General features: G+C 45.3%; 1 protein-coding gene across 1 annotated transcript; it reads left to right on the top strand.

Annotated features, from left to right (window-relative positions):
• The first annotated feature begins 3,758 nt into the window (after positions 1-3,758).
• ANKEF1 (ankyrin repeat and EF-hand domain containing 1) lies at positions 3,759-25,512 on the top strand. The gene is made up of 10 exons (XM_035110711.3): positions 3,759-3,950; positions 8,260-8,645; positions 10,263-10,462; positions 11,476-11,625; positions 13,513-13,636; positions 14,399-15,224; positions 18,208-18,434; positions 20,728-20,981; positions 22,848-22,991; positions 24,676-25,512. The coding sequence occupies exons 2-10, from the start codon at positions 8,303-8,305 to the stop codon at positions 24,835-24,837; spliced, it is 2,430 nt and encodes an 809-aa protein (XP_034966602.3). The 5' UTR covers positions 3,759-3,950; positions 8,260-8,302; the 3' UTR covers positions 24,838-25,512.
• The last annotated feature ends 1,887 nt before the right edge of the window (positions 25,513-27,399 follow it).

The raw sequence follows: 27,399 nt of genomic DNA on the forward strand, positions 1-27,399 counted from the left end.
TTTATCTACTTTCACTGGTGTGCTTTCGAACTGCTAGGTTGGCAGAAGCTGGGACAGAGCAACGGCAGCTCACCCTGCTGTGCGGATTCCGATTGGCAAGCCCAAGAGGCTCAGTGGTTTAGAGTAGACCACAGTGCCAACAGCATCCTCACCCAACAAGACTTGTAGCAGACATGCCATTTCTCCTGCTCATTCAGCCAAGGTGTTTCTTTGCATTTCCGGATCTATTCCTTGCTGGTTTCACAAGATTCACAGCAATAATTCAAGGATGGCAGGAATACAGTTGCACCAGACTCAGTTTTCATTCCCAGTTGTCTTCCTATTTAGTACACATCATTTTTAACCAGCAGGGTGGAGGGCAGAGAGCACTCCTTTTGGTTTGCTGCTTATGCACGATGGTGTATGGATGAATAATTCACTAGCCTCGAACATAAGAAAGACGAGATGGACTACTCACATGAGAGGCTATTGTTTCGCATCTGTCCTAAAAGCTTAAGTAAGATCCTGCAATGCATTATTGGCACACAATGAAGACAAACATGTAACAGCAGCAAATGAGTTGTACTGAAGTCCGGTGCATTTCTACCACTGCTGAACAGGTCAGCCAATACAGAATTGATACCAACTGTCCACATTAACTAACATTGCTCTGTCTTCGTCATTCTTAAAATATTGAACCTGAACATTCCCAACACACATCTTGGAGGGTGGAGGAGAAGAAATACCATGGTAGGGTTGCCATATTTTGAAGAGCAAAATGGAGGACCATGTGATAACCATCCAAAGCAAATAAATGCAGTTTGTCTCACATTTTACCCCTGAAAAAGAGGATGTTGTCCTGGAGAAAAGGGACACATGGCAACTCTAATATGGGCCATCAGGTAATATTGATGACTGAGCATGGCAGCATGCAACAGTCTGTTGATATACCAAGATGCCTACATTGGTTTATTTAAATTATTTAGGTAATTTGCATGTGCTGCCAGTCAGTTTTCAACTAGATCAAAGAGATAAATTAACGCAACCTGTAAAGAATGTACACATCAACAAATCACTACACTGTGATTACTAATGGGAGGAGGAGCAGAAGCAAAGGTCTCCCTCCAAACACTTGCTGAAAAATGTGTGTCTTAATTAGCTGCCTAAAGCAATTGAGAGGTAAGTTCAGACACACTTCAGCAGGGAAGAGCCACCACGGAAAAGGCCCTTTCCCAAGCCCAACACACCATGCACCTCATACTGTGGAGGGACCACCAGGAGGGCCACCTTTGCTGATTAGAACATGGACAGGTTGATCTGGAAGATGTTCTTGCCTATATTTGTAGCCCAAGCCATTTGAAGCTTTGACCATCAAAGCAAGCACCTTGAATTGGGCCTGGAAAATAGCAGTGAATCTCTGAGCTCAACAAAACCTCACTCAGTGAATCTCACTCAACACAGCGAATCTCTGAGCTCAACAAAACCTCACTCAGTGAATCTCACTCAACACACACACAAAAAAAGTTTACGGCTAGATCCTAAATACAAGGCAGTTCCGAATCTCAGCCTCACAAAACTGGTTCACTCCAGATGTTTCGGATTCCCAACAACTCCCTATCAACATGTTTTTAAAGGTTTCAATATGTTCTTAATTGCTTTCAAATGTTTCAAATAAGCTTTAATCTTGATATTAATGGTATTTATTACTTAAATTTTAATTAATAAAACACGCATAAGCAAGGGATGACAGTAGCTGCAGACATACATCTGCAAAGACAAGGTTGGGGAAGGTAACTGCATTCTTTTTTCCCTTTGAGGGTAACTCTGGGCCAAAAAAATGTTGCTTTTTTTTACCAATTACATCCTTAGACATTTCCCTTTGGAAATTCACAAGAAGCTGGTGGACAGCATCCACTGATCTCAAATACATGCTACTCGAGAGTAAAGAAACAATCAGAACTTGCTTCATAGGAAGAGATTCCTATGGAAACATTTGCAAAACTTGGGTCCCGCCTTTTTACTAGAGGAAAACTTGTAGTTTGGGGCTTGAGCCAATCGGTATATTACAAGTAATAGAGAAAAGGGAGCCTCATATAAGGGAGCCTCATATAAGAAGCCATTCCCATTTCCCATAGTAGTTCCAATGAACTATTGCAGGCATCCCCAAACTTTGGCCCTCCAGATGTTTTGGCCTACAACTCCCATGATCCCTAGCTAACAGGACCAGTGGTCAGGGATGATGGGAATTGTAGTCCAAAACATCTGGAGGGCCAAAGTTTGGGGATACCTGAACTATTACAAGAAGATACTGCAACCCTGCAGAGTAGGCCAGTAGCAATACCTCCATATGGCAGGTGAGTGAGAATGAGGGATACTAGTTTCCATAAAGCTTGTGGCTGAATTAAGATTTCAACTCGCTGTTTTAAGGACAGTGGTGTCCTGCTTTCTACTTTCAGAAAACAGTGGGAAATGCCTTTAACGTTCCACATCTCCACCAGGCAAGCCGGCTCTGTAGAAAAAGCTACCAATTTCCAAAAACTGATATCTGAAATCACACACAAAATGTGGCATATGCAATTGCCACCGATTTGTTTGTTGTATTTTTGTGTGCAAAATGTACTATGCTCTGCAGCAGACAGAAATATATGCACTTTGATCTATGGCTGATGACTCTTCCTCAACCCATCCTGCCTCAGAGGGGAAGGGCCATAGTTCACCCAGTGTGTAGAGCATATGCTCTGTGGGCCTGGGGTTCAAGCCCAATATCCCCAGGTAGGGCTGGGGAAAGACACCTTTGAAACCAGTGTCTGGAACCAATGGATTCAAATTACAAGAAAGGAGATTCTTACTCAACATGGAGCAGGAATCTGATGGTAAGAGCTGTTTGACAATGCAAGCAAATCCCTTGGAAGGTGGTGGACTCGCCTGCCTTGGAGGTTTTAAAGCAGAGGCTGGATGGCCATCTGTCAGGGATGTTTTAGTTGAGATTCCTAAGGGACACGGGTGGGACTGTGGTCCAAAGCACTGAGCCTCTTGGGCTTGCCGATCGGAAGGTCGGCAGTTTGAATCAGCACAATGGGGTGAGCGCCCCTTTCTCTGTCCCAGCTCCTGCCAACCTAGCAGTTCAAAAGCAGGCCACTGCAAGTAGATAAATAAGTATCACTGCAGTGGGAAGTTACAGATAGGTAGCTGTGTTGGTCTGACGTAGTCGAAACAAAAAAATAAAAAAATTCCTTCCGGTAGCACCTTAGAGACCAACTAAGTTTGTTATAGGTATGAGCTTTCGTGTGCATGCACACTTCTTCAGATACAGTGGGAAGGTAAACCGTGTTTCCGTGTTCTGTTGCGGCAGAAGCGGTTTAGTCATGCTGGCCACATGACCCGAAAAGCTGTCTGCGGAGAAACGCAGGCTCCCTTGGCCTGAAAGTGAGATGAGCACCACAACCCCATAGTCGCCTTTGACTGCAGTTAACCGTCCAGGGGTCCTTTACCTTTTTTTTTTAGTTGAGATTCCTGCATTGCAGGGGGTTGGACTAGATGGCTCTCGGGGTCCTTTGCAAGGCTCTGATTCTAGACATGTTCGCAAACTGGTGGCCTTGGCTCTGCCTTTCGGGCTCCCTCTCCGTTGCATCTCCCCTTCCACGTGATTTGGGGAGCTTGGCTCCTGCGCTCCGCTTTGCGCGGCGTGGCTGGGAGCCGGCTTGCCATTGTTACGCGCGCGCCGGCGCGCTTCCTCTCCCTGGTTCCGTTGCTATAGGAGCTCCCGTCTAACAATCCCCTCCTCCCTCTGGGTGCTCCGGGGACACGCTCGTTCTCGCGGACGCTGCCACCCGCCCAAGGAACAATTCCTGCTCTCTTGCCATCAGCCCGCGGAGGAAGCGGGGAAGAGTCATGCCCATCTACGAGACGTCTGGGCGGCTGCTTTCGTTTAGTCTCCTCCAGCTCTCCTGGAGCGTCAGCAAAGCTTGCAGGTAAGCAGCTGGGGTCGCGGCAGGTTAAAAGGAGAAAGAAAAAGGAGGAGAGGACGAAATCCAGGGTGATCTGGCCAGTAGTGGCCATTGTTTTTGAGGGGTGATGTAATGCCTTAGTGCATCTGTCTAGATTAGAAAAAGGAATCTCGGAGAGCCGTGCCTTAGGAATAGTGTTGCAGCCCAAAGAGCCCAGCGCCTTTAAAAGGACCGAACAGATTGATTGACAAGCAAAGGCTATTGCGGACTTCACATGCACGTAAGGAACTCTTCATGCGCTTGGGGGTAGGCTTAGGCTGCTCTCATTCAGGCTCTGTTGTTTGTCTTTTAAAGGACCACTGAGTTGACTCGGAGTTGCTTTGCTGGTGAATTGGAACTGCGTATAAGTCAGACACGCAAATAGAACTGCAGCAGGTGAACTTCATTGCCAGCTATCCTCAAGACATAAAGGAGCTCTTGGGGAAAATTTATAATTTACCTTAAAAACCATTGTAAACAGTTAAAGTCATTTTGGTCGGATTTGAATAACACTATAGTTTAATGATGAATTTTGGATATAATGGAGATGTAAAAGATTTGGATTACTATAAAAGATGGAGGAGGAAAGGGTTAATAATAGGACCCACAAAGGGGAGGAGGGGAGTCCAGGAGATTCTTTGGAATCTTGTTTTTATGTTGTGTGTTTGTGATTGTAAAATTTTAATTTGAAAAAACAAATAAATAGTTTTATATAAAAATAAAGAAGCTCTTGGGGAAATAATAATAATTCCAACTTTACAATTCTATAACTATATTATTGATGAGGGCAGATTCACATATTCTTGTATTTAGATCTGAATCTTGTGGCTTGACTATATGTCAGTGAGCATGAGAATGAATGCTGAGCTAGAAACATATTGGGTTGTTAAATAAGAAAAAAACCATTCTATAACAATTAATGAGAAAAGTAACTATGAAAATTGGCATTGGCAAAGGGTAGAGAAAATGGAGATGAAATTATCATGAAGCAGCACTGGATTTAGGATGGTGCAGTTTGTTCCCCTGCACAGAGCACCAAACTTAGGGGGTGCAAAATAATAATAATAATAATTTATTATTTATACCCCGCCCATCTGGCTGGGTTTCCCCAGCCACTCTGGGCGGCTTCCAACAAAACATTAAAATACAATAATCTATCAAACATTAACAGCTTCCCTAAACATTCCATAAAATATTATTATTATTATTATCATTATTATTATTATCCATACAAGATCCATACAAAAGCAACTGTATCAAAATGAATTATTGTGAAAATAAGAAATATTGAGGGCAGGGAGCACCAAATTGTGTCCTAGCTCAGAGCGCCATATCACCAAAGCATGTCCCAGGTGCGCGTGGGAGAAGTTTGGTTATGTCCCAGTGCTCTCCCCCCCAAAAAAAAAATGTTTAGGGGTACTCTCATTTTGACTCAAGAAAATCACCATTTTATAGTTCAAATTGGGAAAAATAAATACAGTAAATGGACAAAAGTACAAAGATTCACAAAATGTTTAGGGGTATGCGTACCCCTGTGCACCCCGAAAAAGCACTGGCTACATTCCGAGTGGCCGAGGGTGTTTGTAAGTGTCCTTTCTTCAAATCATCTGCCTGCAGCCTTCCCAGGTGCCCTGACCTTCCTGAAAACTCAGTGACATCTCTGACCAAGATTTCCTGTAAATCACAAAAAGCTGGTGGGTCTGAGTGTGTGAAGGATCTGCCTAATTTGCACCTGACAGCTGGTTTTTTTTTTACTTTTAATGACATGTAAAGGCAAGCATATAGTCTTCATTTAAAAGCAAAAATGGCCACACCAATTTCAGATGCTTGGTAGGCCAGATGCACCATGAGGTTGTTCCTTTCCCATGGGGCTTTTTTTCGGGGGGGATTAGGAAATGTGGGCAGCTGGATATGCTGCAGAATGCTGGGGAAATGTTTAATGGAAATCGGGGACAATATGCACATTATAATCACTGCACGGTGATAGGTAAGCTCAATTCCACACCCACCCAAACTCAGGGGAATTCTGAAGCACCTTGTGAATGAGACAGTCAAAATGGAAGGGAAAGGAAACTTTTGCGAAATTGAAGGCAAGTTTCCAGCACAGAGCCCCCAGGTCTGAACAGAAGGTGATACCGGTACCTGGTGTGTCACAAAGGCTCTGTCTGTAGGGTTTGACCTCCAGGCATTCAAATCTTAGAGCTTCCATGCCATCCTGAATAACATAAGAAGAGGCTGCTGGATCAGACGAAAGGTCCATCTCGTCCTGCATCTTGTTCTAACAGTGGCCAATCAGATGCCTCTGAGATGCCTACAAGAAGGACCCAACTTTAGTCTGCCATTAACCAGCCCCCATCTACCTACCTTCTTACTTACTTACCTTCTTTCTTTCTTTTACTTTACTTTACTTTACTTTACTTTACTTTACTTTACTTTACTTTACTTACAGGGGTTATTCCTGGCTGTTGGCTTCCTCCTCTTTAGGCTCCACTCTGTCCTTGTAGAAGTCAGCTGAGAGGAGGATGGGTACAAACCTAGCATTTGTTGACTCGGTCTGATGTTGGCTCTGGTTCTGCCTATAACTTGCCTCCTTTCCTACCACCTTACCAGCCTCAATGGGCACCAGCTATCGATAGCCTTGTCCTCCATGTCTAATCCTCTCTTAAATCCATCCAGGTTGGATGTCACACGCGTGTGTGAACTTGCTTTGTTTGCCATGCTTTGGATTTGTCGTCTTGCACCTCTGATCCTCAGGTTTCACAAGGAGGCTTCTGGCAATGTGTGCAAACATCACAGCACCCGTATTTGCCAAGAGGTTGAGGGTTTCTTCTTGAGGCTCAGTGGACGCACTCCTAGAAACTAGAATTTTAAAACAGATTCAAGTGAAGGCTAATGTGCCAGTCCATCTTTGACTTATGGCATTGTTGCTATGATGCACTGTTGCGTCATCAGGAATATTTATGAGTTGCAAACAGCAATAGCAAACAGCAGTAGCAAAAGACAACTGACTGCAAACATAAGTCTGGTGGCCGGTGGTGACTGGCGCCCTTTGGGTTGAGTGGAAGGTAGGGACATCAACAGTCCGCAGAGCCACAACCGCAGAGCCAACTAATTCTACTTTTGTCTCCATCCTCCTACCTGTTTGGAGTTCTACAAGGGCAACATTAAGACTAAGGAGATGGCTATTTATGTAAGCCACTACTGCGGCCTGTGTTTTGTTAGCCCAAAGATGGAAAACGAGCGAGGTCCCAACCAAAGAAGAATGGCAACTTAAGCTGAAAGGATATGTGCAGCTTGCAGACTTAACATATGGAATAAGAGAACAAGAAGAACATACATTTAGAGAAGACTGGAAAATGTTTATTGAACACATGGGGGGATATTGGGTACACTTGAAAATGTTGGCAGCATTAAGATAAATTCAGCAGTGTAAACAAGATTTGATGGAAGTAATAATGGAATACTGAATGGCAGTGGCGGAGCTTCATGCTCTGGCACCGGGGGGGCGGAGAGGAGGTGGGGGCGTGGCTGCTGCACGTCCTGGGGACATGGCGTGCATCCCAGGGGCATGACATGCCACCTGCAGGGGCGTGGCGTGTGTCCTGGGGGGCGTGGTGCGCCGCCTGTGGGGGTGTGGTGCCCAGCGCGGGTGGGCGGCAGCCGTGATGGCACCCCAATGGGATCACGCTGCTGGGGGCGGGGCGCTCCCCTGCCCCCAACATCCTCCGCCAGTGCTGAATGGTATAGTTTTTGTAAAATATGCAGGGATTTATGATATGCAAAATGAACCATGGAAAGAGAGGAAGGGAAGTCATTGATATTTTAAGGATGTTTAAATGTGTATTTTAAATTGTAAAACAGAAAATTTAATTGTGGGTGTGTGTAGACTAAGGAGGTGGAAGCTGACAGGCAATGCCAGCTGCTGTAAGAAGATAGGCTGGTGGGAACTGGCTGAAGGGGAACTGAAGTTGGTAGGGCAATGCCCCATTCATCTTAATGGACCAACTTCCACTGGCTGCGGTAGTGTGACATGTTTTACTGTGGCATGAGCCACAGGCAGAGGGCCTTCTCAGTGGTGGCGCCTGCCACGTGGAACGCCCTCCCATCAGATGTCAAGGAAATAAACAGCTACCTGATTTTTAGAAGACACCTGAAGGCAGCCCTATTTAGGGAAGGTTTTAATGTTGGATGTTTAATTCTGTTTTTAATCTGTTGGGAGCTGTCCAGTGGGGTACATCGTAGAATTCCATTACAAAGGAGATTGATGTTTCTCCCGTTTCCTCCTTCTGTCCAGAGAACCACCTCTATGAGAGTGTCCTTCCTTTGGTTGACTGAGAATGTTGGCTGACAAAAGGCTCGAAAACCTACAGATCTACAAAGTTCTCCAGTGCGTTCGCCAGAAGGACAAGAAGCAGATTGAGAAGCTCACCAAACTCGGCTACCCGGAACTCATCAATTTCACCGAGCCAGTCGATGGGGAGGCTGCCCTTCACTTGGCCTGTGTTGCCAACGACATTGACATGTGCAACTTTCTCTTGGAGCTCGGAGCTCATCCGGATGTCCAGGATCGGATGGGCCGCACCCCCGTGATGAAAGCCGCTGAGCTGGGCCATGACTTGGCCTTGGATGTATTAGTCCAGGCCGAGGCAGACATGACCATCGTTGATGTTGAAGGAAAAGGTAAAGAGAACCAGGTGTTGGCAAGGGAGGTGGGGATTTCCCTTGTAGCTCAAAAAGTTCAATCCACACTGGAGCACATTTCAAAGTGCCGACTATCACTTTTAAACTCTAAACAGCTTGGGGCCCATGCATACTTGCCGAGGCCCTGAGATCTTCATCTGAGTTCCTTTCCCAGGTTTCCTTAGCTAATGAAGTGAGTCAGGTGTCTGCTAGGAAAAGAAACTTGCATTACTTTCTCAAAAAACAAACAAACAAACAAAAAGCCCAGGGTCCTTTCTGTTGGGGATAATTCAGACTGAAATCCCCAGGTGTCAGAAAAAGTTATTTATGCGTGCAACAACTGCGGCCCATGTTTTGTTAGCCCCAAAATGGAAAATTAGTGAGGTCCCAACCAAAGAACAACTTAGGTTGACAGAATATGCGCAACTTGCAGACTTAACATATAGAATAAGAGAACAAGAAGCACATACGTTTAGAGAAGATTGGAAAATGTTTATTGAATATATGGGAAATAACTGTGTGCAACTGAAAACTCTGGCAGCATTAAGATTAATTCAAAAGTGTCAGTAGGTTTTGATGGATGTAATAATGGAAAACTGGTTGGTATAGTTTTTTTCTAAAATATTCAGGGATGTAAGATATGTAAAAGGAACCATGGAAAGAAGAACGGAAGTCACTGATATCTTAAGTATGTAAAAAGGTTTATCTGAAATTTTAAAACAGAAAATTCAATAAAAATCATAAAAAAGGAAAAGAGCCTTATCAGTTGTGACACCCATCCACCACTGGTTGATAGAATTAGGTTGTAAACCATCCTGAGATCTACAGACAAAGGGCGGTCTATAAATCCAATAAATAAATAATAAAATAATTAGAATGTCATTCCCACAGATGCTCACCTGGCACCCACAATATGATCTTTAGATACCTGCTGAAGATCATTTTGATTTCCCTGGCCTTCATATTAATTATCATGGGTACAAATATCCAGTCCCTTTTTTCTAAAATAAAAATAAAAATGTGTAGGGGTACTCTCATTTTCCTACTCATATTGAAATACTGCCCCTCAATGAGACCAAACTTAGATTCACAAAATGTTTAGGGCAGGCATAGGCAACCTCGACCCTCCAGATGTTTTGGGACTACAACTCCCATCACCCCTATCTAACAGGACCAGTGGTCAGGGATGATGGGAGTTGTAGTCCCAAAACATCTGGAGGGCCGAGGTTGCCTATGCCTGGTTTAGGGGGCTGCGTACCCCCAGAAGAAAAAAGCACCACAATTATCTGGTGCATTCTTTCTTTGCTCCATTGTTTCCCCTTTGCTAGTTTCATATTGGTTTCCTCATTGTTTCAACTGATGCGCTTATGCTGGTTTTAGTAATGTATATTTTGGTGTTGTAATTTTAACTAATTGGTTTGAGTGTGTGTGTTTTTGTTTGGATTGTATTGGTATATTTTAATGCCTCTGCAAACCTCTCCGAGCACTTAGTTATATGGGCAGTACGCAAAGGCAATAAACAGATTATTTTACTCCTTGGCCTTTAGTGGTTGGTCTCTCTTTTCAGGATCACGGGTGTCTCCCTGTTAAGCCACTCTGCAACTATTCTCCACACAGGTGTTCTGTTTTACTGCATTCTGCCCACCAAACGGCACTTCCGCTGTGTTCAGATGGTCCTGGAATATGGGGCGGATGTTAACAACTGCACTTTTGAGGGGAAGCCAGTTTTCGTACAAGCCTGTGAGCAGGCGCATGAGATCAGAGACATGTGCATGACATTTTTGGAAAGAGGAGCAGACCCTAATGCAACAAACCCAGTAAGAATGTTCTTAGCCATTTTAAGAGTGGGGAATGGAATGCTGACAGGCATAAGCATAAAAAATAATTAGGGCTGCGATGGCTAATTGGTTAAATTAATCAACCATAAAAATGTTTTAAGAATATTTATTATCCTGATCAACCAGCCAGCAGATCAGATAGATAGATAGATAGATAGATAGATAGATAGATAGATAGATAGATAGATAGATAGATAGATAACACATACAGCGGTACCTCGGTTCTCTAATGTATCTGTTTTCGAACATTTCGGAACCCGGACACCGAAAACCCAGAAATAAATGCTTCCATTTTCGAACGTGCTTCATAAGTCGAACAACTTCCCCTGTTTTTTTTTCAGTTTTTCAATTTTCTCAATTGCGTTTGCAGCCAGCCCTTTGCACCTCGGTTTCCAAACGTTTCGGAACTCGGACGGTGTTCTGCAATGGATTACGTTCGAGAACCGAGGTGCTGCTGTAATTTGGAAAACTGCAGGTGGTTAGCAAGCGCATAAAAATAAATTCGCACTGAAATACTGGTGAATTTCCAGGAAGCCTTTTTTATGTATGAATATTAAGAAATTGCAAACTGATGTGGACATTTGGAGAAGATTGTGGAAATGAGAAAAGGGGAGAAGTGGAAAATTGTCAGATTCATCCATCCCTCTTCCCGGCGTTATCAAGACACACTGATACACGTGTAAATTCAAGATAGGGAGCAGGCCACAGAAAAATATCATGTTTTCCGCTAGGCTCCTGATCTTTTTCAGACAGGCCTGCTTTGTACCTGAAGAACAATGGCTCCCATTGTACACACAGTCCCCTTTTTTCTCAGGGAGAGGAGAGGGCATCAGGGAACTACTTAGCAGTCCTAACCCCTGTTCATGGTTTCTGTTCTTTATAGAATAAGACATTTCCTCTGCCCCCCCCTTTTTTTGCAATATAGTAAATGAGCAAATACGTGTTAATTCTCTCTCTCTGCCCCTCTCTTCCTCCCTTTCTCTGATCTGCAGGCGACCGGCCGCACAGCCCTGATGGAAGCAGCCAGAGAAGGGGTTTTGGATGTGGTCCGCGGTATTCTTGAGAGAGGTGGAAATGTTAATGTTTTTGACAATGAAAGACACCATGCTGCACATTTTGCTGCCAAAGGAGGGTTTTTTGAGGTATTCTTTGTTGGTGGTGTCAGAAACAAAGGTACCCAGCCCAAGGAACTCTCTCGGTTAATTACTAATAATCAGGCTTGGCTAACGGAGGGGACCCCAGAAAATCCAATTTCACTTTTCCCCAAAGCACACTTTTCAGAATGTTTAACTTGACCTGAATAGAAAGAAACATGGAGTTACTATAGTGGTGTGCTATGGTGAGAGGGATGCGAGTGGCGCTGTGGTCTAAACCGCTGAGCCTCTTGGGCTTGCCGATCGGAAGGTCGGCGGTTCGAATCCCAACAATGGGGTGAGCTCCTGTTGCTCTGTCCCAGCTCCTGCCACATAGCAGTTCGAAAGCATGCCAGTGCAAGTAGATAAATAGGTACCACTCTGGCGGGAAGGTAAACGGTGTTTTCATGTGCTCTGGCACTCATCACAGTCCTCCATGTGCCAGTACAGGTTTCGTCATGCTGGGCACATGACCCAGAAAACTGTCTGTGGACAAATGCCGGCCTGAAAACAAGATGAGCACCACAACCCCATAGCCGCCTTTGACTGGACTTAACTGTCCAGGGGTCCTTTACCTTTACCTTTTTTGAGTGCTGTGATGACTTGGGGCTTCCCCTCCTCCCCTGCACAGCCTGAGGGTCATTGTCCTGAAGGCAGACCCAGTGCTGTCCAGCACCACTCAGCCTCTGCCTCCTCCAGGGAGGGAGAATCTTGAAGATCTGGAGACCAATGAGGAGGCATGAGGATGGTTTTGAAAGTAGCAGATAGCTAGGAAAAGAGAACGATGATCCCTTTGGATAATATTATGCTTTATATTCAATATGTCTTTGTGTGGATTTTTAAAAATAAAAAATAGCAGCTGGAAAGGGCCCAATCTAGATTGGGAATGGGTTTGTGCAATACTGTAAAAAATGGAGCCCACCCTCAAACCAACCAAGAGGTGAAGCTGCGTTATAGCAACTTCTGTCTCAAAGCAAATGGCAATTTCAGCCGGGAGAAGGGATTTGTGTGGCAATGTCCCTCCTTCCCCGTGTAATAAAGACACAAGACACAGTAAATAAGTTTTAATTGGGTGGTTAAGGCCACAACTTTATTGATTACGAATTGGCTTAGGCGTTGGAACCTATCAGAATATATCTGACTCCAACCCGTGTGTTTGGAGTCCGTGAGAAGTTAACCACCAGTAAGGAGCCCAGTGGTGTACATCTACCGGAACTCCTCCTGTGGCCACCGAAGGGGCGTGCCCTACGGCCCTGGCGTCTCCAGGCTCAGGACCAAGCCCCGCTCCCAGAATCCTTTAACGGAATTACTTCTCCACACAAATGCAAAGACACATTTCCCATGATACGGAGTTTGGCCCTTGCCAGAAGGAGAAAAGGCTTATTTTAAAGCACAGGTGGGCAACCTTCAGCTCTCCAGATGTTGCTAGACTCCAACTCACATCAGCCCCAATGAGCATGGTGCAGCGATCAGGGAATATGGGTTTTGTAGTCCCGCAAATTTTGAGGGCTGCAGGTCCTCAAGCCCTTGTCTTAGGTCAGGCATCCACAAACTTCGGCCCTCCAGATGTTTTGGACTACAATTCCCATCTTCCCCAACCACTGGTCCTGTTAGCTAGGGATCATGGGAGTTGTAGGCCAAAACATCTGGAGGGCCGCAGTTTGAAGATGCCTGTCTTAAGTGGAGGTATTTCTGTGCAGGAATTTTGCCCTCTTGCCATTACACAGCCAACTATTAATTAGGCCTTTCTCTGGTGCCCCAGCTTGTATTGTTACAGCTTTTCGGACTGTTTAAATGGCATCCATTTGCCGCAATTTTGCGGAGAAGAAAACAGGTACAGTAAATTTGGTTACAGTACGATTGTCTTGGTTTAATGGTGTTGACTTTGCTTCCCAGATCCTGAAGCTTATTTCTGCCTACAATGGAGATGTGGGTTTGATAGCCATGAACGGAAACACGCCACTGCATTACGCTGCTGCTGGGGGTTATACAGAGTGTTGCAGATTTATAGGTCAAAGAGGTAAATAATGGTTGTCTGAGAATGAAGTGCTTCCCCCCAACCCCGGGATAAACTCAGGGGTTCAGTCGCCTGATTCAGTGAACAGGAATCCACTGCACTCAAGCAGGAGGGGAGCAATCTTGTTTCAGTCCCAGTAATATCAGGGTGGTCCAACTCACAGCTGTGGCCCTCGATGCCTTGTTTGGTGGCCTTCAGCAACATTCAAGAAAATGACATCTTAAAGCCTTAAGAAATTTTTGTGTGGAATTTTCTTGTTAGAAAAAGCGCCCACATCTGTTTGCGTATGAGATTGGTTTACTGGTTGCATGTATTGAATCTGCTAAATACACAATATGCATTTAATCAAATACATTAACTGTGTATATTAAATAATACCGGTATCAAATATATTGTGAATGCTTAAACTTATGATATGGAAATTTTATTTGTGGGGTGGCCTGTGGGTTTTTCACACATCCGCAGAGGTGAGCAGGTTGTGTGCTGGTGTGTGGTGCTTGTGTCCAAGCAAGGGAGTGTGTGAAAGAATGTGGGGTGGCCACACCCACCAACTGCATGTGCCCCCCCCAAGGGTTGATCAAGGATGAATGTGGCCCTCAGGCCAGAAAGGGTTAGCCACCTCTATTCTGTAGGAATCTTGAGAGCCATGAAATGAATGAGCCAACCACTGTTTTGATGATCCCCAGGTGTTGAGACTTTATTTTGACTCATTTTCTAAGATTTTGGAGCTGTCTTCATTGGAACTGACACTTTTTTGCCTTTTAGGCACTGATCCTACATGGAGGAACCTAGAGAAAAAGACACCGAGGCAAGTGGCTAAAGACGGTGGATTCAAAGCAGCAAGTAGGGAGATCCGTAAGATTGAGCGACGCTTTGCCAAATATTCCAAGCCCAAGCCTGGGGTGAAGAACCCCAACCCGCCCTGGGCTGTTAGGCTGCACGACTGGGCCGTAGAACACCAGGCAAGTCTTCGCGAAGCATTTGAGATCGCAGATCGAGGGGACGGGGCCGTGAACAAGGAAGATTTTGTGTCCATCATCGAAGAGAGGTGTCCGTTTGTGGAGCCTGAAAACTTAATGACAATTGCTCAGGCTCATGAGAAAACGCGAGCAGGAGGGATTAAGTTCGAGGAGTTTCTTAAGGGCAACCGGTTCTTGCAGAAAGCCTTCCTCCTCACATCTTATGGTCCCAAGAAGAAGAAACCCAAGAAAGCGAAAGGCAGGAAAGCCAAGTTTGTCGCCCCTATGCCAATCTGCGTCATTCCGGAGAGTGCGTACTCGCGGCGGGCAGATGGCGGTCCGCCCGAGTACATGATCGAAACCTATAAGAACGTGACGGACTGCAACCGGTTCAACCGGGACCACCCTCCTGAGCACCCCATCCAAGATGATTCCTGGTGGTACATTGACGACCCGTTGAAGACTTTCGCCCACATCAACTACCTTGCTAAAGACGGAGACCTTTCGTCCATGAAGAAAGCCTTTGAGGCAGGGGTACCAGTGGACCTACGGGACCATTTCTACAAAACTCCTTTGATGGCCGCTTGCGCAAGTGGGAACATCGAAGTGGTGAAGTTTCTCCTGGAAAGAGGGTGGGTTTACTTCTTCTGGTGACCTACTGGGCTGGTGGGCATGAGAAGCAACCCTGTAGACACAAGAAATGTGGGATTCATGTGGGAATGTTGAGGAAGGTAGGAGAGGATATATAAATTAAACATTTTCCGTCCTCACTCACGCCAGTGAGCAAGCAAGAGAGCACATTCCCTTGCAGATTGTTGGAAGCAAGTTGATGGATTTGTTAGAATCATTTAACTTGAGCAATCCAGTCTGGCTAGTCCAGTCTGGATTGTTTCTGATAAGTTTACCCTTTTATTTCCCTCTTAAAATAATAATAACACAAGGCCGTTTTCTTTAAAAGTAAGAGTAAAGTTTTACTTACATTCAGTTCACAGCAGTAATCTGAAGGCAGGCTTGATATTGGGGTTACAGTTACATTAGTACAGAAAAGAAGTCTGAGGTGTAGCTTCCACCCTCTGTAAGGATGAGTCATGTGTTGGCTAAGAACCAGGAGAGGAGGTCCAAGAGAGAGGTCTGGAAAGAGAAAAAGGGAATGTGGCTTTTACAGGGTCTGCTAGGCTCATGCACATCTACCTGGTCATACGCATGGGCAGGAGGCTCCAGAGCAGGTATGACAGGAAGTCCTCCCTGTCTGGAGCCACATTCCCCTGGGTGTCCACTCTAGGCAACAGGAAAAAGTTGTACTTGACTGCTTCATTGATGATACATTCCTCCAATTTATGAGGGGTGTGTCCATGCTTGTGCAGGGCATTCAGAATTTTGCAGTTGATAGAGTGCAGATGGGAACACAAAGGTCAGTGGGCATCAGGGACTGGGCAGATGAGGAATGGTGGAGACTGCCTCCACATCCTGACCCCTCCAGAGAGGAGGAAGAGGAAGACAGTATACATTTATAACAGGGGTTTGAGGGAGGTCACAGCTCAGAGGCAGATGAGGGGGAAAGTTGGGGAATAATGGGAGAGGAGGAGGCAGGAGCGAAACGGCAGCTGGCCAACATGGTGTCATTAGAAAGCATTCCAGACCCACCATCTCCCAGAATCCGGCGGGCCTTAAAAGTAGGAGAGTGAAGAGTTCAAAGACAGAGGACATGTAGAAGTAACAAATGAAGAAGTGAGAGAAACGGAGGGTGGAAATTCACTGGGGACAATGCCTTTATCCAAGAGGCTGGGTCCAAAGCATCTCTTTGTAATATTGAAATGAAAAGGGAGGGTAAGAAACTTTTCCTTGTCTTGATACTTTCCTGGGCAACCAGCCAGGAGCCATCCTGACAGTGGGTAGCTTTGGACAGGCCACCAAGTCTCGCCCTATCCGACTTCCCAAGATGGTTGTGAAGGAAACAACAGAAGGCTGCGCCCAAAGGGGCAGGCTAGATCAGTCGTCAACTTTTCCATATCCTTTCACATCCTTCCCTTAACCCAAAGATACACTCGGAGACCCATTTCTTTGTGTGTTCTTTGTGGCAGAAGTGCTATTGTGTCCCACCTTAGTTCGGGCTGCAGGCCAGTGTAGCAGTGTGTCCTCACCCACCAGTTGAAGGCAAATGGCTATGCGACAGTGACCATTGTGATGTGACAGCCTAGGCAAGTTGTCATGGAAGACTGTGTGTTTGATTGGAGGAGGTACTTTTCCAACCATGGTGGGAGCAATGGACCCACGGCTGAGGAGATCCACAGCCAGGTCCTTCTTCAGCCATGGAGCTCACCTTAGGTCAGTCACCATCTCTATGCCTAACTGACCTAACTCTCAGATTTGTTGCAATAGCGAAATGGGGTGGGGGAAGAATGCAATGCATGACAGCCTTGGCTCCTTGGAGGAAAGGCAGTATATGACTGTGTACACACCATACCTTTGAAGCACATTTAAAGCACATGACTTCTCCAAAGAATCCTGGGGAAGGTAGTTCATATGGGGTGCTTGGAATTGTAGCTCTGGGGCGAGTAAATTACAGTTTCCAAGGTTCTTCCAGGGAACTCATGTACTTTAAATGTACCGTCCGTATGTGGATGCTTTGACCTAGTTTGCAAACCGCTTAGAGATTGGCTTAAAGACAGGTGGTACATCAACTGTTGTTAGGCAGTGGACGAACCAACCCCCATGGCAGGTTGCCAGGAATAGACAAGAGAAGGGAAAGTCCTTATCATCTGCTTTTATTCAATATTCACAGAGAGAGGCTTGGGAATGTGGCCTCTCGGAATAATGGCGTTGCTCCGAGAAAATCTCCCCTTCTCTCCCACTTCCTCACTCATCCCTTCTATGGTTCGCGCTCTCCTATTTTTAAGGCTCACCAGGTTCTGGGAGATGGTGGGTCTGGGATGCTTTCTAGTGATAACGTGTCAGCCAGCTGCTCCAGTTCTGCCTCCTCTTCCTCTGCCATTATTTCCCAACTTCCCCCTTCATCTTCCTCTGAGCTGTGACCTCCCTCAAACCCCTGTTGTAATTCCGGATGGTCTTCTTCTTCTCTGAAGAATCAGGTTGGGGAGGCAGGCTCCACCATTCTTTCTCTACCCAGTCCCTGACAATTATGTACCATCATCATGATGATGAATAATTGCCATAGTTCAGGGCCGGATTTAGGTTTGACGAGGCCCTAAGCTACTGAAGGTAATGGGGCCCTTTGTATGTCTAGCTGTCCTTTGTCAACAACAAATTGTCACTGTTTTTTGTGTTGAATATATGCTATATGGTAATTTATGGACCCATTACTTACATCATAGGAGCCTACAGAACACAAAATGTTGTTGCTGTATGGTTTTATTTTATTTTATTTTTATCTTATTTTTTTCCCTTTGATTTTTTTTGGGGGGGTGGGCAAGAGAGTGGGGCCCTAACTCTTGTTTAGCTTACACCTAAATCCGGCACTGCCGTAGTTGTAACAGCAACCAGCATCGGTTTGTGCAAATCAGGTCACTTCTCATTGGAATTCACTGAAATGAAATTCCTCAAGTGTTCCTGTGTGACAAAACAGTATATTTCTAATATATCGTTCTTTGTCTGCAGGGCTAATGTGAACGCAACGGACAATTTCATGTGGACTGCTCTCCACCATGCATGCCATGCAGGGCAGCAGGATATTGCTGAACTGCTCATTAATTCCGGAGCAACAGTAGATGCTATTTCAATCAACTATGGAACCCCACTGATGAGAGGCCTCGAGAGCTGCCGACTAGACACGGTGCATCATTTGGTCAACTCTGGTGCTAAGCCTCAGCTGACAAACAGAAAAGGTAAAACCTTTGTGTTACTGCTAATTGATGGCCAATGCAACCTTTAAATTAGCTATGGTGTTTTATCAGTACAGTGGTACCTCGCAAGACGAATGCCCTGCAAGACGAATTTTTCACAAGACGAATGCGTCTTGCGATCTGATGGTGACTCGCAATGTTTTGCGGAAAAATTCGTCTTGCGGATTGCAGTTTCCCATAGGAATGCATTGAAATTTAATTAATGCGTTCCTATGGGCAAAAAAAGAAATTTCAATGCATTCCTATGGGAAACCGCGATTCGCAAGACGAATTTTTCGCAAAATGAATTGACTCACGGAACGAATTAAATTCATCTTGCGAGGCACCACTGTAACTCCTAACTCCTGACCTAGACTGGAAATTGAATCATTGCTCCTTTGCTTTTATTTTATTTTTTTTAAAAAATACTCTTTCCAGCTTATGTTGTTGTTGTTGTTGCTGCTGCTGTTGTTTAGTCGTTTAGTCGTGTCTGACTCTTCGTGACCCCATCCACCATAGCACGCCAGGCACTCCTGTCTTCCACTGCCTCCAGCAATTTGGTCAAACTCATGTTTGTAGCTTCGAGAACACTGTCCAACCATCTCATCCTCTGTCGTCCCCTTCTCCTTGTGCCCTCCATCTTTCCCAACATCAGGGTCTTTTCCAGGGAGGCTTCTCTTCTCATGAGGTGCCCAAAGTATTGGAGCCTCAGCTTCAGGATCTGTCCTCCCAGTGAGCACTCAGGGCTGATTTCCTTCAGAATAGATAGGTTTGATGATCTTGCAGTCCATGGGAATCTCAAGAGTCTCCTCCAGCACCATAATTCAAAAGCACCAATTCTTTGGCGATCAGACTTCTTTATGGTCCAGCTCTCACTTCCATACATCACTACTGGGAAAACCTTAGCTTTAACTATAACATCCCTTTTTAAAAAAAAAAAAAAAAACCACAACGACTTATATTTAATGGGATATATCAAGTGATGCCCCTCATGCTGACTGATCAAGTGGAGGCTTCTGCCAGCAGAATGCAGAAAGAGGTATTTCTACCAATTCCCCCACCCCTTGCAGCCCGCAGGGGTTCATAACAGATGGCTTGCGGGAGAGGGAATCGCCCCAAATCACCTCTCTCCCATTCATTTTGCTGACGGGAACCTGCACTACATTGAATTGCCCTCCAGAATGTCCCTGTTTTGAGTGAGGGATTCACGAGCCTGGCAGAAAGTTTGCACAACTAAAGTGAGTCAAAGTGCTGTTTGGAAAGCAATGGGGAAATGCATTGAAATGTGTCAGATGAACAAACGATTAATGTGAAGATGTGTTTAAAACCAAAACCCACAAGCAAACGAGGATGAATGCGGGATAGAGGCTCATTGTCATATTATAACTGCCCAATAAAAGAGTTGGAACAAAAGCTCAGGAAAGACTGATTCTAACCCAGGCTCCAGGTGGGCTGTATGCAAGCAAATAAAGAGGAAAGCTGATAAAGCTTTCCATGTCAGTACATGGACCACAATACCTCAAGGACTGCCTCTTTCCATATGAACCTACCTGGACCCTGAGATCATCTTCTGAGGCCCTTCTTTGAGTGCCTCCTCTTCGGGAGGTCCGGAGGGTGGCAACATGAGAACAGGGCCTTCTCTGCAGTGGCTCCCCATTTGTGGAATGCTCTCCTCAGATAAGTTCACCTGGCGCCTTTATTATACACCTTTAGACACCAGGCAAAAACATTTCTTTTTAACCCGGTCTTTGGTTGATCTGATTCACACCCTATGCCCTTGTGGGGGTTTTTTTTGGGGGGGGGTTATTGGGTTGTTTTTGTTTTTATTATGTATTTTGTGGTTTTATGTCTTTATTTTATTCTGTAAGCTCAGGCTTCCTCAACCTCTGCCCTCCAGGTGTTTTTTTGCCTACAACTCCCATGATTCCTAGCTAGCAGGATCAGTGCCAGGGATGGTGGGAATTGTAGTCTCCAAACGTTTGAAGGGCCGAGGCTGAGGAAGCCTGTGTAAACTGCTCTGAGACCCCTGGGTATAGGGGGGTATATAAATTCAATAAATAAATAAGAGGTAGGCGCCAATGGATTCAAAATCCAATCATTTTAAAATGCTTCACCACTGAACTTTATGTGCCCAGGTGAGCTGTCTCTCAATAGCATCTTTACCACCCCAATACTCTTCCACCGCTCCCATCCCACCCTGTCCCTGTGTTCTTGGTGACATGGAATTGCTCTTGGATCATGCAAAAGAACGCCACTGCCCCCACATACTGAGCCACCTTTTTTTTTCCCCAAACAGGACAAAACGCTCTGGAAGTTGCAAAGGCTTATGCTGACACCCGGCTGGTCCACTACATTCAAGACACACTGGACCGCATGCCAAAGCCACCGGAGGGCAAAGGGGACAAGCAGAAAGGGAAAAAGGGGGCCAAGCCAAAGGCACCGGCCCCAACAGCCTCAGCAGCCTCAGGAGCCCCAGCTATCCCATCTACATCTGCCACTCCCAAGGCAAAGATGCCGGATCCTGCATCGAAAGAGTCTGTGAAAGAGGAGGTAAGGCGATGCCACGGTGCTCCACAAGAGACTTCTTCAATGGTGGGTTCTTCAGATGTTGTGGGGCTCGACTCCCATCATCCCCAGGCAGCTTGGCCAGGGGGTGACGGGAGCAGAAGACCTCAACAGCTTGCATGGTAGCCAAGCAGCATCATAGCCAGACGACACTGGAGAGACTTGTCTGGAGTAAGCATGGACCAATGGTATCAAATAATGTGGGAAACAGCCTTATTAGAAAAACTAACCCATAAACTGAAGCTGACACAAGGACAAATAGAAGAAGTCATATACACAGCCAGGGTCGGCCCTAAGGCAAGGCTGGGTGGCGCAAGGCGCCAGGGCGGTGCCGTGCTGCTCCGCCCGCATGGCAGCCGCGCTCGGAAACGGGAGGGGGGCACCAGAGGGATAGTTCACGCCAGGGCGCCAGGGCGCCAGCTATGTTTAAGATGGCCCTGTACACAGCCCAGCAAGACGACAACACGAATCCACCAACAACATGCAAATCAATCTGCCTAACCTGATCCAAAAATGTGTGCGTGCACAAACACACACACACACACACAGAAATAAATCTCACTACAGCCAATCAAATACAACCACCCACTCCTTAAGCTACCCCCCAACTTCTCACCACCACCAAGGAAATACAACTAGAAAATAGTAGGAGAACCTACACAAGTGAGGCTGACACAAAACCCCACACATACACTAAGGAGAAGAATAGAAGCATTGCCACCTGACCCCACCCCACCCCCTCTTCCCCCCTCTTTTCGTCCCAACCTAACATTGTATGTAACACTAATGTCTCAGAACAAATGGAAATGATCTGTAGAAAGCGCAACTTGAAAAAAGAGACAATGCACGTATTTTTGTAAACTAAGAAATCTTATGTATATATATTTTAAAAAAACAGCTTGCATGGTGCCTTATCCAAATATACGAGTCCCATCTCTTGGCATCTCCACAGTGAATTGAAGGTTGGTGGGGTGGGTGATGGGGGAGAAAGCTGCGCTAAAGAACGACTGCAGGACAATGTAGTTTGGTAGGCTAGTAATGAAACTTTCACGACATACCTTCCAACATACTGATGAGAAAAAATCACACCTCCTTCCTGAAGCTTCCTGGTTTGTTTTATGCTGCCCCGGGAAAGGCTTTGAGGTCTCTGCATGGACCCTATGCAACTGTCTTCTCCTTAGGTCTGCTACTGGTGGCCCTTTAGACCGGAGATGTTGGGGACTCTGCCTGGTGCATGCAGAGCGCATGCTCTGCAGTTATATTTAAAAAAAAAATCACATATGCATTTCCAATACATAATAATGTTTCCTTTTGGTTTGTCAAGTCGTGTCCTCCCTAAAAGAGGGCACGTGTTGTGGTGAGACCTGGAGACTGACCTCCTGGTTGTGGGTGGGTCTATTGGATAACCACAATACCTGATTGGTAGGTCCCTCATTGCTGGGTGTAATCTGGCCAATGGGTGCAGAAGCAGCAGAGGCATTGGGAAGAGTGCCGGAGAGCTGGAACACTTCTGCATCCTTCCCAAAGCCAGGCAAGCACTTACAGGTTGGCAATGGCTCTCCAGTGACCTTGTCAGACCTACTGGGAGGTGCCAGATGTTGACCCTGGGACCTTCTGTATGCAAAGGGCATACTCTGCCTTTCCCTCCACCACTAGGGGTCATATCAGTGCTCACATTGCAAGGGGGGAGCAGCCTCCATGACCCCCATACCTACTGCGACAGCCCCCTGCTTTTGGATTTTGACACATAACGGGAAACTTGGGTTGCAAAAAGGCTTCTTCCGGCTAATTGCATGAGACATTTATGACACACATGGACACTTGTGGAACTGATGATGTTCTGTGTTTAAGGTTCTACCATTCCAGGAACCAATCACTGAGAAATCTCTCTTCGAGGAGAAGAAAGAATCGCTCAAGGATAATGTCGTCCATCTGAATTCACTGATAACCAGAGGAGCCACAAGGAAAGTTAATATCACTTTCACACCACAGAGGGTAAGTCTGTCTGCAAAATAAAACCAGGTCCCTGTGCTGATCTTAACAACCGAGTGGGTCTCTGGGGAAGAATGTGGTAGAATGGTGTTCCACTCATCTGAGGGGGGAGAAAATGATCACAAAGAGATTCTAGTTACTGGTAGGTAGCCGTGTTGGTCTGAGTCGAAGCAAAATTTAAAAAAATTCCTTCAGTAGCACCTTAAAGACCAACTAAGTTTTTATTTTGGTATGAGCTTTCGTGTGCATGCTTTTCATATCTGAAGAAGTGTGCATGCACACGAAAGCTCATACCAAAATAAAAACTTAGTTGGTCTTTAAGGTGCTACTGAAGGATTTTTTTTATTTCACAAAGAGATTCTGTTCTTGAATATTTCCCCTATTGGGAGTTGTAAAGGTAAAGGGACCCCTGACCGTTAGGTCCAGTCGCAGATGACTCTGGGGTTGCGGTGCTCATCTCGCTTTACTGGAATGTACAGCTTCCAGGTCATGTGGCCAGCATGACAAAGCCGCTTCTGGCAAACCAGAGCAGCGCACAGAAACACTGTTTACCTTCCTGCCCACCTATTTATCTACTTGCACTTTGACATGCTTTCGAACTGCTAGGTTGGCAGGAGCTGGGAAAGAGCAACGGGAGCTCACCCTGTTGCGGGGATTCGAACCGCTGACCTTCTGATCGGCAAGCCCTAGGCTCTGTGGTTTAGACCACAGCGCCACCCGCGTCCCTTTATTGGGAGTTGTAGGGGACAGGGTTGTATGTGATGCTTCAGCTCTGCTGGAGTACTTCCGCTCCATAATTCTGAATCCTTTACAGCTAGATGTTGCTAACTTTATTCCAGAGCCCAGCATTACTGGGGAGGGGCTCAGTTTGCGAAACAAAATATCTAATGCTTTTTTCTGGGGGGGGACGCAGGGGGACTCATACACCCTAAACCAGGGGTCAGCAAACTTTTTCAGCAGGGGGCCGGTCCACTGTCCCTCAGGCCTTGTGGGGGGCCGGACTATATTTTGAGGGGGGGAAATGAATGAATTCCTATGCCCTACAAATAACCCAGAGATGTATTTTAAATAAAAGGACACATTCTACTTATGTAAAAACACCAGGCAAGCCCCACAAATAATCCAGAGATGCATTTTAAATAAAAGAACACATTCTACTCATGTAAAAACATGCTGATTCCTGGACCATCCACAGGCCAGATAAAGAAGGCGATTAGGCCGCATCCGGCTCCCGGGCCTTAGTTTGGGGATTCCTGCCCTAAACATTGAGGGGCAGTATTTCAATATGAGTAGGAAAATGAGAGTACCCATAAACATTTTTTTAGGGGGGAAAACCCCACTGAAAATATCCTTCTGGAGAAGACAGCTGCCTGGAAAATACAAAACTTGGGAATAAGCGAGATAGTAACTGGAGGTTGCCAATCTTTCTGGACTCAGGAGCATATTTGCAAACAGGAGAAACTGTCATGGGTTCCATAAACACCCTATGACCAAGAACACACCAGAAACCTATTCCATAGGCTACAAAAGAAGACTTCTTTCAATCCTAAATTCAGCGTGGCAGGGGCATGGGAGGGGGTGATTATAAAATAAATCAACCATGTTTTTCCCCCCCTTCCATTAAGAAATGTACATAAGGATAGCCCATTTGCTGAATTTTAACTGTGGGATCCTTTTCTCTTTCAAGACTTGGAGTCCAGAAGCGACGACCCAAGACCTTCTAAGGAAGAGAGAGTTGCGTCGGCAGCGTTTTAGTTACGAGGTGGACTTTGAGGACTTCATGATGCCCTTTAAGAGGAACTTTATGGAGAAAGCCCGTTTGATACAACAGGGACTTGCCTTGCATTAATCACTGTGCAATTCCTGCAAGGATGTCCAGGAAGGAAAGGATCCAGTTCCCAAGAGGGCAAGAATCATGTTATCCTGAACTGTGATGGAAGTTTTGCTTTGATCTTTAGTTATGTAATTTCAGTACAGGGCATGCTTGAAGTATTCAACCAGGAGGACCACACTGTCTTGCATTTGGGAATGGATTTGTTTTCATTTGTTATTATTGGAAGATTAATGTACATTTCAGGAAAGTGGGAGTCCAGCTACCCTACTGCATTGCAGTTGACTTTTTATTACCCTCTCCCAGTCATCCAGATCTGAAACCACCTCCTTGCTTAAAAATAGACTCTATCCTGCTACAGAAACTTGAAACCAATTATTTCCAGGTGCTATAAATTGTACTGAGCAATGTTGGTGATACTGCTTAAATCTAGGGCAGCTGTAGAATTATTTGTGCAAGTCTGCAGAATTTTCCCATGAGCAGAATGTCCTGGTGCTAACAGGGGTGTGTAGGTTTTCCCTTATTTTTTGTGGGCATGTTGTGGGTGTGATAAATGCAATACATAAATGCAATACAGATATAATACAAGAAAGTGATCTGGGCAATTCCCAGGTGGAATCTACACACATAGAAAAACCGTTCTGAAAATGCTGAATTTTTTTAAAAAAAATACATGGAATTTTCCATAAGGCTCACCATCGCCATCTAGTGTCACATTGTATATTGTACTTAAAAACACACACATAATGTTTTATTTGCAGTTGTATAGCTGAGTCCCTAGTTTTGATCCATGTCTACTCACCTCTAAAAAATGAAGTGGGAAAAGTTCCTGTTTATCAAGGAAAGGAAAGAACAAATGGCCAGGAAAAAACAAACCATGATTTACCCTAGTATGTATGTATGTATGTATGTATGTATGTATGTATGTATGTATGTATGTATGTATATGCACCCAATGTTCTTTGGAAGATCCTTAATATGTTTGTATTATTTAGCTCAGGCATCCCCAAACTGCGGCCCTCCAGATGTTTTGGCCTACAACTCCCATGATCCCTAGCTAACAGGACCAGTGATCAGGGATGATGGGAATTGTAGTCCAAAACATCTGGAGGGCCGAAGTTTGGGGATGCCTGATTTAGCTAGTTATCCAATAGTCTGTGGTGAATAGCCACTATTTTTTTGCTGTTATTCCCTCCTCCAAAACCTGGAATGCATTGATAGCAGCCACAGCGCTCCAATGTTTCCTTAGCCAGGACAATCAATACAGGGACAGCAACAAACCGGGGTTGTTTCACCTGTGCCCTGCCTCCCTCTGTCTTGTTTGTAGCATTTTTACTCACCACAGGCATACAGAAAAGTGGCTAAATTGACTTTTGTCTACCTGATGTTCTCCAGATGTTTTTGACTACAGCTCTCACCAGAGCCATGCTGGCTGGGGCTGAGTTGTAGTCCAAAACATCTGGAGCGCACCAGGTTGGTGAAGGCTGGGCTAAATCCTAAGATGTTTGCCAATATCCCAATGCTCCTGAAAAGCCTATAGTCACATTTTAATGGGGCAGGGAATCTGGGACATCATTGATTCCCCAGCCAAGTCTGGAAAGGTGAGCGAAGGGATGTTCTCAGAATGGAAGAAACTGCAAAGTGACACTGTTAATTTCAGTAGTGAAATGTAAAAGTTGCCTGTGTGTTTGTGTGAAAGCTGAGAGATACATTCTTTGCGCTGAGAGAACACTCAGCTTCCAGGCTGCCGTCTGACTTTATTCCCAGATGGTGGGAAAGTATCTGCAAGAGTAATGATTAATGCTGCGTTGTAGAAATTTGGTACATTAATGAGAACAGTTTGGTTCCTTTATGAATCACTGGTCTAAAACTGACAGCTGGCCTATTAGCCTTTCTAATACCAGCAATTTGCATCCCATCCAGGCCTCTCTAACCAGCAGAATCCACAGCACAAATTCCAAAAAGCCTAGGATACATTTTTATATATAAACTTTTGTGGCAGTTAAATGGAAGCAGGGAATTAATAAACCTCGAGAACCACAAATACTTCTTGTAGCTTCAGCTGATGGCTCATAACACCACTTTTTTTTTAGTAATACAATATATCAATGGAAGGATAATTTAATGAAGAATGTAATGCAACAAAATTTGTTCAACTATCTGTATTCTATTAAAAGTTATAGCCAAATAACCAGAAAGGGGAAGCACAGCTTGCTTAGGTTGATATGCAGTAGCTTTCCTTCATTTGAATGTAGCCAATAAGTGTTTAGAGAGCCAATCAGGTGTTATGAGCCATCAAACTCGGAAATACACTTTTTCCAAAGGCTTTCCACAGTTTTGGCCACTGGTGTATCAGATACACACGTTGTTGTTGTTATTGTTTAGTTGTTTAGCCGTGTTCGACTCTTCGTGACCCCATGGACCAGAGCACGCCAGGCACTCCTGTCTTCCACTGCCTCCCGCAGTTTGGTCAGACTCATGTTGGTAGCTTCAAGAACATTGTCCAACCATCTCGTCCTCTGTCGTCCCCTTCTCCTTGTGCCCTCAATCTTTCCCAACATCAGGGTCTTTTCCAGGGAG

This window comes from Zootoca vivipara, chromosome 3 (genome assembly GCF_965207765.1).
Source record: "Zootoca vivipara chromosome 3, rZooViv2.hap1.1, whole genome shotgun sequence".
NCBI lineage: Eukaryota > Metazoa > Chordata > Lepidosauria > Squamata > Lacertidae > Zootoca > Zootoca vivipara.

Excerpts from the sequence above, each read along its gene's own strand:
- ANKEF1 (XM_035110711.3), top strand. The coding sequence starts at position 8,303 with ATGTTGGCTGACAAAAGGCTCGAAAACCTACAGATCTACAAAGTTCTC. Across the intron at positions 10,463-11,475 it reads ACCCTAATGCAACAAACCCA|GCGACCGGCCGCACAGCCCT; the intron begins GTAAGAATGTTC and ends TCTGATCTGCAG. Across the intron at positions 13,637-14,398 it reads CAGATTTATAGGTCAAAGAG|GCACTGATCCTACATGGAGG; the intron begins GTAAATAATGGT and ends TTTGCCTTTTAG.